General features: G+C 41.1%; 1 protein-coding gene across 3 annotated transcripts in view; it reads left to right on the top strand.

Moving 5' to 3' along the window:
• Positions 1 to 13,226, top strand: part of SPPL3 (signal peptide peptidase like 3) — a 147,705-nt gene that overhangs the window by 115,975 nt on the left and 18,504 nt on the right. For all 3 annotated transcript variants that reach the window (XR_012155127.1, XM_073313428.2, XM_073313427.1), the window contains 3 exons: positions 927 to 1,046; positions 3,437 to 3,515; positions 5,387 to 5,499. Coding sequence is in view for 2 of the 3 variants with exons in the window: in XM_073313428.2 (XP_073169529.1) it covers positions 927 to 1,046; positions 3,437 to 3,515; positions 5,387 to 5,499 (312 nt within the window). In the remaining variant the exon portion in view is untranslated. The remainder of the gene's footprint in view (positions 1 to 926; positions 1,047 to 3,436; positions 3,516 to 5,386; positions 5,500 to 13,226) is intronic.

Genomic DNA, 13,226 nt, shown 5'->3' with positions numbered 1-13,226 from the left:
TGAATTCAGCCACTTAGTCCAACCCCTGTGAGCCTGGATCAGTTGGCAAGGGCCAGCTGTGGGTTTTAAATTGCAGTGCAGACATACCCTTAGTGATTTAGGTGCTTTTGAAAACTTGATCATTAGCTTTTTACTCTGTAAGTTATTGTGTGACTTACAAAGAATGCTATATAAATGCACAGTGGCCTTCTCTTGAATAGGATTTAAAGGTGTGGTATTAAACTGAGCTAGCTCACACAGTTGAACACCTTCTAAAATTCTAGTTAAGACCAAGGAAGTTCTTTAGCGTATGCTAAACTGGTCAAGTTAAAGCAACCTTTAACTCAACCAGTTTAGCCCTGGCTAAAGAACATCTTGCTTTGTCATCTTGACTAGAGTTTTAGAACTCTAACATGATAACGCCATTCCTTTAAATCTTCGACAACACTGATTTTGTCTTGATTAAGGTAAATAGTATGGTAAACATGAGATGGGATTGGGAATCAAATTACCACAATTAATGCTAAACCTGCTGTCATATCTTGATAGTCACAAACAACATCCTGAGCACAGACTGCCACCATTCCCCATCCATCCCTCTCCCTGGGCTCCATAGAGCTGTTGCTGCTGTTCTTTACCTAGCCCCTGTGAAAGAGTAGTAAGTCTTAGTTGAAGAACCAGTTTTGCATTCAGTACTGTAGCTAGGCCCTGGTGTATTTCCTTGAAATTAAATGGGTATCTCAGAATCCGTATTCTTTTAAGTCAGCAGTATAATGACCAAATTCACTATAAAGTTCTTGGATACATTTGGGAACTGGACTACAAAAACAGACTAGGAGAAGATCTAAATACAATATTCTGTTTTAGTATGTGTGCTGAGAAATCCCATAAATGAAACCTGTTATATTCTTTCATAAATGAAACCTGTTGTATTCTTTCTCCTGCAGGTATCCAGACCATCGATTCCACCCAGGCACTGTTCCTTCCGATTGGAGCATCTGTTTCTCTCCTAGTCATGTTCTTCTTCTTTGATTCAGTTCAAGTAGTCTTTACGATATGCACAGCAGGTGACTACGTTCTCTTCTATTCATGTTCATCCGTCTCAAACAGGAAATGTTAAGCATTCTGAGTCTTGTCACTATGAACTGAAATGCATTTATGGATCATGTGATCCAAGTATATGAAAAATATGTTATGACCTGACAACTCTCAAAGGTTGTATTTCTACACTTACACTATTTTAAAGAAATTTATTATGTGGAGAGTCTGATAAATCATTTGAATGATGAATTGGCCAATTTTTTTGAGAGATGGGGAAGGAACTTTTAAAAATAAAATGTATGCGTACATTATAAATTAATGCCCATAACTGTGGATAGCAGTGCTTCAGAATCCAGACTTTCATATTTTTCTTTTTCTTCAATGCTTTTAATTTCAGAGAGTTCTTTTGGTCTTTTCCCTATTGTTTTTGTTGTTTATCCTTGTTTAATATTCAAGGCACAGCAGCAAACTATCCTGATGCAAAGGAAAGATAGGAAAAAATAGTAAGAAGCTAGTATGGCTCCATTGGGAGCTTTCTAATTACCTGAAAATCAGAAGTGAAAACATGGCCATGTTACCTAGGATGAGAACAAAAGAAAAGCACAAGCATGTTGGGACAAAATCAAAAAGGCTAAGGCACAAAATGAGTTGCCTCAAGCAGGGGACATAAAAGACCATAAAAAAGGTTCAATAGATACGTTAGGAGCAAAAGAAAGATGAAGAAACTGTAGGTGCTCTACTTAGTGGGGAAGGAGAGTTGATAATGGACGATATCAAGAAGGCTAAGGTGTTTCTATTTTGCTTCATTCTTGACTTAAAAACGTAAATTGTGACCAGATACTTAACACAATATTAACACGGGGAAGGAATGCAAGCCAAAATAGGGGAATAGCAGGTTAAAGAGAGTATTTAGTTAAATTAGATGTGTTTCAAGTTGGCAGGACCTGATGAAATTCACCCTAAGGTGGTTACGGAACTAGCTGAAGCAGCGTCATTAGGGATTATCTTTGAGAACTCATGGAGGATGGGTGAGGTCCCAGAGGACTGGAGAACCACAAACATAGTACCTATCTTTAAAAAGGGGAACAAAGAGGACCCAGGGAGCTATAGACCGTTTAGCTTAACTTGGGTGCCTGGAAAGATACTGGAACAAATTATTACAGTTTGTAAGCACTTAGAGGGTAATAGGGTTATAAGGAATAGCCAGCCAGCATGGATTTGTCGAGAACAAATCATGCCAAACTAACCTAATTTCCTTGTTTGGCAAGGTTGCTGGCTAGTGGATGGGGGGGTTATATGTTAAGAGCTGCTGTAAAAAGGACACTGATCAGTTGTTCTCCAAGTCCACTGAAGGTGGGACGAGAAGTAATGGGCTTAATCTGCAGCAAAGAGATTTAGATTAGATATTAGGAATAATTTTCTAACTACAAGGATAGTTGAACTCTGAAATAGGCTTTCAAGGAAGGTTGTGGAATCTCCCATCATTGGAGGTTTTTAAGAACAGGTTAGACCAACACCTGTCAGGAATTGTTTCGGTATATTTGGTCTTGCCTCAGCACTGGGGGCTGAACTAGAAGACCTCTCAAGGTCCTTTCCAACACTACATTTCTATTACTTTGATTTTTGTACATTTTGAATGAATGTGTATAAAAATTAACTTGGTAACCATAGTAAATAAAATAAAAAGCAAATAAGTAGCCATATGACTTCGTAGCTGTAGCTCACTAAAGCTTGTACTCAGATAAATTGGTTAGTCTCTAAGGTGCCACAAGTACTCCTTTTCTTTTTTACTATGGCAGTGCCACCCCTTCACATTTTCACCCTTTTCCTGCTTTCTGTGTCAAGTCAAATTTTATCTAATGATGACTGTAAACTCCTTGGCGTAGGGATAGTTTCTTTTAAGTGTAATGCATAAATAACTAAATATTAACTTAGCCCTAATTCTCCACATTGCCCTTTACCAGTTTTTATTGATTAAGGCATTACAAATAGATTTTAAAATCAATGAATTGAAGGCCAGCAAGCCTCTCAACTTTGCAGGCTACATCTTCTAAGAATTCAGAAACTGCTTTAGCTTAGATTTTTGCATACAAGCAAATGTCAACACTTTGACTTCGGAAAAAATTTATAGTGGCCTTTTGACCCTACTTCTGCAGTTCTTCAGAACACTGTTTGCCGATCAAGATATCGGTAAGAAGGTCCATCCTACTGCTCCGGTTTGGCAGAGCCATGAATATGCTACACACAGCAAAAATTGACCCCTCTACCCTCAAGCTGATTCTGTGAAGAGGGGATTTTAAATGTTGTAGTATACACTAATAAGACAGTGTCACAAAGCTTTCTCAGACTGGGAGCTGTTTGCACACAGTAGAAAATGGATCTGAATGTACTAATGTTACATTTTCTCTTTTTCTAGTCCTTGCAACAATAGCCTTTGCTTTCCTTCTGCTCCCGATGTGCCAGTATTTAACACGACCTTGTTCTCCTCAAAACAAGTAAGGACTAGATAAATCTTTTGCTTTTCTTTTGTATGCATTTATTTCTCTTAATGAGATTTTTTTTTTAACTGGGGTTTCTGCTACTAGCACTAACTCCAGGGCTCTAGTGCTGATTGTTTGTATAAGTTCTGGTTCTCTTTGCCAAAACCATGTTCCCACTTTGAAACTAGGAAGCACAATTTCTGCCTGTCATGCACACTTGCCAGCATGGGAAATATGATACTATTGTAGGGGATTAGTGTTCTTCAGTGTTTTTCAGAAGTTTTGGCTTGCTTTGGGTGAGATTTCATTGTGTTTAGGAGCTGGGGTTGGACTTTTATATTACGCTACCACAGTTGCATTATGGTCATTAACTCTAGATGTTTCAAAGACTATAGTGACCGTGCAATAGCCACCTTAACATGAATGACAGCTGTTTAGTGCCCTTTTTAAAATGAGTTGCAGGTCTTGCGGACAGGAGTCTGCATTGCAAAACCGTTCATATTCAGTATCAGTTGATAGTCAACCCTGATAAGTCTCAGCAGAAGAGCCAAGAATTAAATGGACATAGACCAGGATGGATAAAAATTGCTGTTTTTTTGTGATTTAAATCAGTTTATTTAAATTAAATACAGGTTTATTTTTTAGAAGAGACCTTTCTAAAAATAAATTTGAAATTATGACAGCCTGTGTTAAGGCCTAATTTTTAAAATATTTTAATTTAGTATAGTGAATTTGTTTTTGAAGGTAAACAGTACATGTTTGCTGCTGAAGTTTTAAAGAAAGTCTGACCTAGTTAAGCACCTTGAGCAAGCATTTGCTGAAGTGCTAAGCCTGCTTTTGACCCATGATACATAGATTTATTTTAATCTCTCTATCTGTCTTCTGTTCTGCATGTGCAGAGAGAATATTTTCTTCATTTCACTTTACTAAGTTAGTTCAATGACTAGTTAATTCAAAGTTAAGAAACCAATTGGGAATTGAAAAATCAAGAGAGCTTGTTTTCCTCTTCCAATCTATTAATAAAATTAGCTGTGAGCAGATGAGATCTGCTAGTTCTAAAATCTTGAAGTACATGATGACCAGAAATAATAATTTCTACTTACTAACTACAGAAACTTCATTTGATTAGTAATTAGCTTTGAATGCTAAACTTTTTAATGTATCCAACACATTTGAGATACCTTCATTTAACTAATAAAAAAGCATTTTAAAATTGTTTTTGTATGTATTTTAAGTGAATTCTAATTTCTATCCAAGTTGATACAAATCACAAAAAGTAAATCTAGTAAATATGAAATGCATTGTTACCAATTTCTAACATAATAAAATATGTGAAAATTAAGAATCTGAATAAATGTAAATTAAACTATATAATTGCTTAAATAAATGTGTGGATATAGTATATCTACCTATTTAGCAAAATGAAGCACCAAATTTAGTGTAAAGGTTCTATTTAGTTGCAAATAAACATGTTTTAATATTTACTAATCAATGAGAATAAACCTTTCTTTAGGAAAATAGCTATATACAAATGTAAAACAGGATTAAAATGGATTTAAATCAAGGTGTTCTGCTTGCTGATTTAAATTATGGTTAAAATCAGTGATTTAAACTGCTTTGATTTAAATCTGCGTACACTAACATATACTAACCCTTTCATCCCTCCGCTTCCGAATTTAGGCAAGTTATTTAAATGTGGAGAAAGCCTTTATTGTTGCTGCCTTTGGTACCTATTTTGTGGCAAAGAGAACTTCCCTTTCAGGTCTGTCTGGCATCTTTTATGAATATTAGTACTTATGAGCCTCGTCCAAACAGAGCCAGAGGTTTTTCTGTTCTTTAAATGGAAAGCATTAAATCTTTGAACTAATATAGTGTGCTGTTTCCAGGATTTCCTTTGGCTGTTGTGGACGTTTCACTGCTGCTGAACTGCTCTCATTCTCCCTGTCTGTCATGCTTGTCCTTATCTGGGTCCTAACTGGCCACTGGCTCCTCATGGATGGTAAGTATGTGAAATGTGGGACAAGTCCCAGTTTATATATATTAACTGACAAAGCCAGGGCCCAGGTGAAATTTGCTAACATGGATGCCTTCCTGAGTCATACAAGTAAAATGTTAGACTGCACTTGGCAAACCTTTGTAAAATATGTGGCAAGCTAATGGAGAGTCTGTACAGATACTGAAGTTGTGCACTTAACTCACATTGCAGTAATGTGGTGGGGTTTTGTCTGTTTGCAAAACAGGATTTATATAATTAACACTTCTTTATACTTCTGGATACCTTTAAGGAAAAATTATCCCAGTGGGCAGCAACACAAGCCGCTTTAAATCAATGTGAGCTAGTGGAGATGATTTGTTTCTAGCAGTAATGGAAGGATTCTGCTATGTGTGAGGAAAAGGAACTGTACTGACTCTTTCCTGCCTTCCACCAGCAAACGGTGTTTGTGCTGGTCTGGCCAGGAGTGATGAAGTTGTAGCCTCAGTGTTAATAGTTAAGAAAGCAAAATTCTGCTTAAATATACAAGTGATCCTCCACACAATTCTTTCCTCCTTCATTCTCTGAATATCTCTTTTTTTCAGTGCCTCTGATTTTGTGTAAATTGTACAGATTTTCGTGATAGACATGAATGGGATAGTGTTTTAATTTTAATATTTAAAATATAAATGTTTCCTGCTCCTGCAGACGTGTCTTGAGTAAAGGGTCAGACAGTCTGAAGTCAGTAGACCTGATTTTGTTTTTCACATAGTTTTAAAATGAATTCTCAAACTTTTTCATGGCATAGATCACATCTCAATAGACCTTTCCTCATCCATTTGTGATTATCTGCAGCACCTCCCTTTTTACATCCATGATAGAATAACATCCCGGTGGCAACTTCAGCAATTGGTTACATGGAAAAATAATGCTTGAAAAGTGGTTATAAATATCTAAAGTTACATTAAATGTAATTTAGCAGCTGAAAACAAAGAGGAAAGTCAGCACCATGTGTCCATATAGCTTTCTGCAGATCATAGTGCTTCCTGGACCACCAGTGGTCCTTAGATCATAGTTTGTGAATTTTTGTTTCAAAAGAAAGATTTAATCTCTCTAAGTATACATTGTAAAACAGTAAGGAGATTTGCGTATAGCAGTTTATCTGGCAGAGAGATATTAAATATCTCCTCAGACAAAAGATTAAAATCTCATTTCTGCCTCTGTGATTACATCCCCTGATCTCATCTAGTGGAGTGGTTTCTTGATCAGGAAGCAGCTGAAGAGTGCTTGGCCTTTTAACATCTCTCAAAATCAGTTCTGATTTCTAGCTGATTCCTACCGTTCATTTTGATTATTTTTGAACTGATGTATGTAGAATATGGTACTTATAGGTCAAGACACTTAAGTAAAACCTTAGTCTCTAAGGTGCCACAAGTCCTCCTTTTCTTCCTTCTTCAAGTGCCCTACTGCTGGCAAAAGATAAAACCTCACCCACACAAATGTTTAATGAAAAGCATGAGGCAACTGAAGTTGCATTCAGGTTTGTTCAGTGAAATCACTTTGATATAACTTGTTTCATACTTCAAGACAAAAGTTGCAAGACTACTTGGTCATCTGAGAAGTAATCTGAAGAACGGCGCTCTCTGAAATTGGTACTGGTAGAAGAAGATCTGATGATAAGGAAGGGGACAGACATTGAATAGCCTATTTTATCCATTTTTTTAACTGCTGTAATCTCTCTTGTAGTTGTGTTATAAGGTCTTGTCACTTTTAGATGACCTGATTCACATTGACAATTCATACTTATGAAGGCAGGTTAATGGAACAATCTGTTGCTGCCCAGCCACTTGTTTTGGTTTACATGTGCATGTTGATGGAAGCAGAAAGAGCTCTGTTTCGTTAGAGAACTAGGCTGTAATTACTCTCTCATGCATTCACTCTTGAACAAGTTGGTACTGAGGGGAGGTAGTTGTGGTGAGGGCCCCATTGTATTAGATGCTGTCAATAAAGTAACACTACTGTAGTAATGGAGGAAGCCTCCAGCTTTGCATGTATTGGGGAGACAATGTAGGGCATTTTCTGGCTAAGTACTCAACACAGCATAAACCAAAGAAGGGTTGTCATGGCATTGTGGTGGTGTTAGCATCCAGCGTGAATGATTGATGTCCCACCTCAGCACTGGACTAGTTAGTGTCTTAATCTTATATGTAAGTCTTAGGATAGAGTGAAGATTAGGACTGGTCCTATTGTGCTGGTCACCAATTGCACTCTGAGTTTGCTCTGAGTGTTCTTGGAGTTCCTCTCCATAGTAGTACTGGAGTCACTGAAGCTGATAGTGCTCAGTGACAACAACATTCATGTGGATTGGAGCTCTTCTGAAACAAATTATGGATTTCATGGGACCAATGGAGGAATTTCAGGAAGTACAACCCTTGGGTAAGCCTAGCTTTTTCTGCTGGGCTGCTAATTCAAGAGGAATTCCTGTTGAGAGGAATTTTCTTACTTACATATAAAATCACTTACATTCAGTGGGAATGAGGCAAATTCTTGAGGAGGGACAAAACAGTCTTCCCAGTTTTGTCGGGAAGGTACCATTCTAAGGTACCTGAGCTGTTGAGAGTATTTTATGCAACAATTTGTGTTTGGGCCAGCTGTCCTTCCTGGCTGGTAAAAGCCAGTGGGGAAGATATTGGACTATCGTTGGAGATAATGAACACATCTTTGGAGGAGTACCGATTGCCTAGTTCAGTTAAAGAAAAGTGTGCAGCAGCTGCTCAAGAAACCATAGCTTGATCCTGACAGTCTGGCTGACAATTGTCCTGTCTTATCTTGAATTTTTGGTTAAGTTTATTAAAAAGGTTGTGATGACTACTCTCACAGTATCTAGTTGCCTCATATCTCCTTGATGTTTGTCAGTCTGGTTGCTGACATGGATGAGGCTAGATGAGAGCTAGCAAATTGAGGCTCAATCCAGAAAAGACTGAGGTGCTGGTTGTGTTTGGGGGAAGTAGCTGGGAGGAGGGGGTGAGAATAATATCTGCTCCATAAATTGAGGGTTTGTCTAGCATTTGTTCAGGTTTGCAAACTAGGTTAGTCTCCCAACTGCCACTAGAAGATCAGAGAGAAGCAACAGCTTTTTATCACATATGTGGCCATGAGATTATGAAGATTCCTTTGACTATGGAAGTGATGTCTCATCTGTGCCTTTTGTCATCTCAAGATTAGATACAGAACCCTGCTTCACTTTGGGCTATCCCTTAAAATCACCTGGAAACTGAAGCTGGCAAAGTGTGTTGGGTTCTACTGTTTAAGCAGAGTAGCTTACCTTGAACATATAATGTTACCCTGTGATCTGCAGTGGCTACCTATACATTTTTGGGTAGAGTTCAGGGTTTTGGTTTTGACTTATAAAGCCCCACAAGGCTTGTCTACATGGGGAAATTGACCAGTGTAACTATATCCGTTACATCATTGTTATGTCAAGAGTGCTTAGAACGTATGTATAGGTGTCTTTTTAGGATGTATAAATCCAAATAAATTAAATGTTCTTGAGTAATATTGAGCAGGGAAGGGCCCGTTAGGGTTTCCAACTTTCTAATCGCAGGAAACCAAACACCCTTGCCCCACCCCTTCTCCAAGGTCCCGCCCCCACTCATTCCATCCCCCTTCCTCCATTGCTCATTCTCCCCCACTGTCGCTCACTCGCTTATTTTCACTGGGCTGGGGCAGAGGATTGGGGTGCAGGAGGAAGTGAGGATTCCAGCTGGGGGATGCAGGCTCTGGGGTGGGGCTGGGGATGAGGGGTTTGGGGTGCAGGAGGGGACTCCGGGCTCTGGGGAGGGGATGAGAGGTTTGGAGTGTGGGAGGGGTCTCCGGGCTGAGGCAGCGGGTTGGGGTGTGGGAGGGGGTACAGGTTCCAGGATGGGGCCAGAAATGAGGAGTTCAGGATGTGGGAGGGGTCTTTGGGCTGGGGCAGGGGGTTGGGGTGCAGCTGGGAGTGTGGACTCTGGGTTGGAACCGGGCATGAGGGGTTGGGGGTGGAGGAGGGGGTGAGGGATGCAGGCTCTGTGTGGCACTTACCTCAGGTGGCTCTCAGGAAGTGGCCGGCATGTCTGGCTACTAGGCAGAGGCGTGGCCAGGGGGCTCTGTGTGCTGCCTCTGCCTCCATAGCTCCAATTGGCCATGGTTTCTGGCCAATGGGAGCTTCGGAGCTGGTGCATGGAGCCCCCATGGTCCCCCCTACACCTAGGAGCCAGGTATGCTGGGCGCTTCCTGGGAGCTGCGTGGAGCCAGGTAGGGAGTCTGCCAGCCCCGCTGTGTTGCCAACTAGACTTTTAACAGCCTGGTCAGCAGTGCTGACTGGAGCCGGCAGGGTCCCTTTTCGACCAGGTGTTCTGGTCGAAAACTGGACACCTGGCAACCCTAGGGCCTGTAGAGGCCTTTGTCAGGAAAACAAGCTCTCCAGCTTTACCATTGTAGGTAAACTGTAGTCACATTTCCTTGCATGTCTCCTGTTTCTCTGTAATTGAGTACTGGATTCTAATAAATTAATCTGATTTGAGGAGGAAAGGTGGCAGTTATAGTTCTCAGTAATGCATGCAAAAGGAGCATTTACTATTCTTTAAAACCACTGTGTGCCAGTGGCTTTTTCTCCATGTACATTGGTTTTGCCCTCCCACTCAGACAGTTGATCTTTTGTTTCTCTGTCAGAAGAAAGTGAAACAGATGGTGCAAGTGTGTGCTCGCATCAGTCTGGCAGACCATTGGTCTTGGCCTGACAGAAAGGAGGGGAGAAAACACCCGATTCATCTTGTGTTTTTCTGAACTCAGACAATATCTCCCTTTTCATTTGCCATAGAGCCTTTTTCCTCTTCCATAGCCAGTTGACAGCACCTACAAAGTCTAGATCCTGCTGGCACACACCACCACTGTATGAATCCTGGCATCTTTTCCCCGGGGCAGCTGGCTGAGCTGTTCCCAAAGTTCAGGGGTATTTTACATAATAGAAAGCAAAGTTGTTTTTCCCAGGATGATTGTTTTGACACATGATGTATGTTTGTGGGTTTTAAAAATGCTTATTTCTCAGTGTGGAGTGTTTGGAATGTTTTGGTTCAGTTTTTGCTTGGATGGCAAAATGGACTGAGGACTTAATGAGTATAACATGGCAAGCGCCCGAGTACATCCTCTCTTAAGTATGGAAATAGCCTTCCCATGTTTTTGTTCAATTGGAGGTGGATAATATGAACACAATGAGTAGACAGTAATGTCTTTTTCCTCATGGGCATAGAGGATTTGAGCAGCTACAGAGGCATGAGGGACTATTTTGGAACTTAGCTATGCTGAGGGAATTGAGTAGAAGTTAATTTGAAGGTATTCTGCTTCAGGTTAACTAACATTCTCTGCAGAATATACTTAAAATTGTGTTAGGAAACTTCTGCTAACATACCCAGAAACATAAGATTTACCACACTAAGTCAGAACTTCAAGCTCCGTATCCTGTTTCTTTGAGTGACCACCAATTGTTCCTTCCTGGGAAGGTAGAGGGAAAATTGCATCTGCCAATTTATGTAATACTCTGTGGTTTCTGCTTACCAGCCTGCAAACCACAGCAGTTTGATTAACCCTGCTACACAGTGACTGAAAGATTGCAATGTTGTAACAGAGCTTAAACTGTCTCCTTTCTAACTGCGGAAACAGGGACCCTAAGAACTTTACCATATATATGAAGGTAGTATATACAAAAAATGCTAAATTAACTGCACACAAAGTCCTTAAGGATCCTTGAATCACATTCACATCCCAACAGATCCCCATATCTAAAAATAATTAAAACCTGTCCCTGTAACGACATGGCACCCACCTCTTGTGAGCTCCCTCCTCAGGTCGGGTGCGCCAGCAGTCTTTAAAGCAGTCCCAGCCTTAGTATTGGGCCATACCCGCAGGGTTTCCTCCGTGAAAGCAATGGTTTTGCTCTCTGTCTATTCTGGCCCCAGCTCTCCAGTTGGGACGTCTGACAGTACAGTCCCCTTCTGGGGTTTTACTGCTGTCCAATTGTAGGCCCTTCTCGGTGGCCTATGCACAGGACCCGGGCCCACCAACTAATCCAGCTCCCAGCCCAGGGACCCTAAGAATAGCAGCTGTGTACTGCTGTGTCCCCTTAGCAAAACTGCCTTCAGTTCGTGGGCCACTTCTCCACTGCCCTAGCCTTCACAAACGCTTTACCCTTAGCTCAAGGCCCTTCTAAGTTCAGGCCAAGCAGCCAGCCAGGAGCTCTTCCTCGCTCTCCCAGTCCCTACTAGCATTGAACATTGTGCTGCAGTTCCATTTGGCCAACCAGGTGCACCCTCTGCACTCCTCTAGCTCCAGCAAGGAACAGCAAGGACGTCTCTGGTGCTGCATCTCCTTTTTATAGGGCCCTCCTAGGCCCTGATTGGCTGTTTCCCCTGCAGTCACTCATCCTGCTTGGAGGACCTCTCCACTGCTCCTTTCCTGAGATGTGTGGCAGGACCATGAGGCCTCCAATAGGGGACCTCTGGGCCTAGTCCACCCTGTTGCAGTCCCTCTATTAAATAGTTGTATATGAAACATAGAGAAACTTAGAACTAGTGATTAACAGAACTGTTTAGTGTCAGATTTCTTGAGCTATTTCTGGGTGGGGGACAAAGCTTAATTTTAATTTCACTGAAGATATTAGTGCATGGTTCTTGTTCCAGGGCCCTGCTCCTCAGACAAGTCATGCAGAAACATCCACTAACTCTTTTGAGATGTTGTGATTCTGTGATGCACTGGTAGCATGCTGCAACTATAGGTACCTCAGAGGTTCTGGAACCTTTGTTAGTTCCTTTCCATTTTGTAGTCAGTCAAGGAGATCCCCACTATAGCTGCCCAGTGATCTTAACCAATGCAGTTGTGATTCTTGTGGCCTTTTGCCTCTTATGTCCTCAGATGGTTTGGTCTACAACCCAATAGAGCTTTGGCCATTTTAGGTCTGTCAGCATCCTGTGTGTTTTTGTCTGGTTAGGCACATCCTGAGGATTTTCAGTTTTTTTCTGTGGCCTCAGGATTGTTCATGTGTTAGGTACATTCTCCAACTTTGCTTTTTTAGCGAGGTGTTAAATGCTTGGAGACTTGGCACAAGTTGACACTGGAGCTGGTCTCAGACATGCTTGCGTCCAAGCTCTGTTCTGTGGGTTTTTTCATTGATTGTCTTTTCCATTTTTTAGGCCCCAGTTTACAGCTTCCAGTATCTATCCATGCCGGCAAGGCCCAGCATGTAGCTTCTGGGTAGAGTTACCGTTTTCCTGTGGTGTGTATTCAGCGCGTACCTTGGTACCAGGAGATTATTATTGTTAGACACTATATAGAGTTTCTAATGATTTAAAACTTTTAGGTGCTCTCTCTATATCTTTGGGTTTTGGGAGTTCAGGGTATCGAAGACACTTCTATATGGGCTAGCCCAACAGTCTCCGCTAAGGTCTAATGACTATGCATACTTGGAATCAAGCCACCATATGTCTTGCAAGCTGGCATTGTCCAGGGAGATGAGCACTGGTATAGTGTAACTTGTTGCATTTGAGTGCTTTGGCACACTCTCTCTAATGACCTCGAGCACGGACATGCTGAGTCATAAGACTTCAGCCTGTTTGGTACACAATGCCTAGGGCAGTAGTGTCCAGATGTCCTTCAGTACTAGCATCCTGCAAAAAGAAGCACATTGATGCCTAGGGCTGTTAGTGTCAGACTTCTTAGCGCAC

Source organism: Lepidochelys kempii, chromosome 15, assembly GCF_965140285.1.
Source record: "Lepidochelys kempii isolate rLepKem1 chromosome 15, rLepKem1.hap1, whole genome shotgun sequence".
NCBI classification, from domain to species: domain Eukaryota; kingdom Metazoa; phylum Chordata; order Testudines; family Cheloniidae; genus Lepidochelys; species Lepidochelys kempii.
The sequence above is the reverse complement of the archived record's forward strand: the minus strand, read 5'-3'. Positions and strand labels throughout refer to the sequence as shown.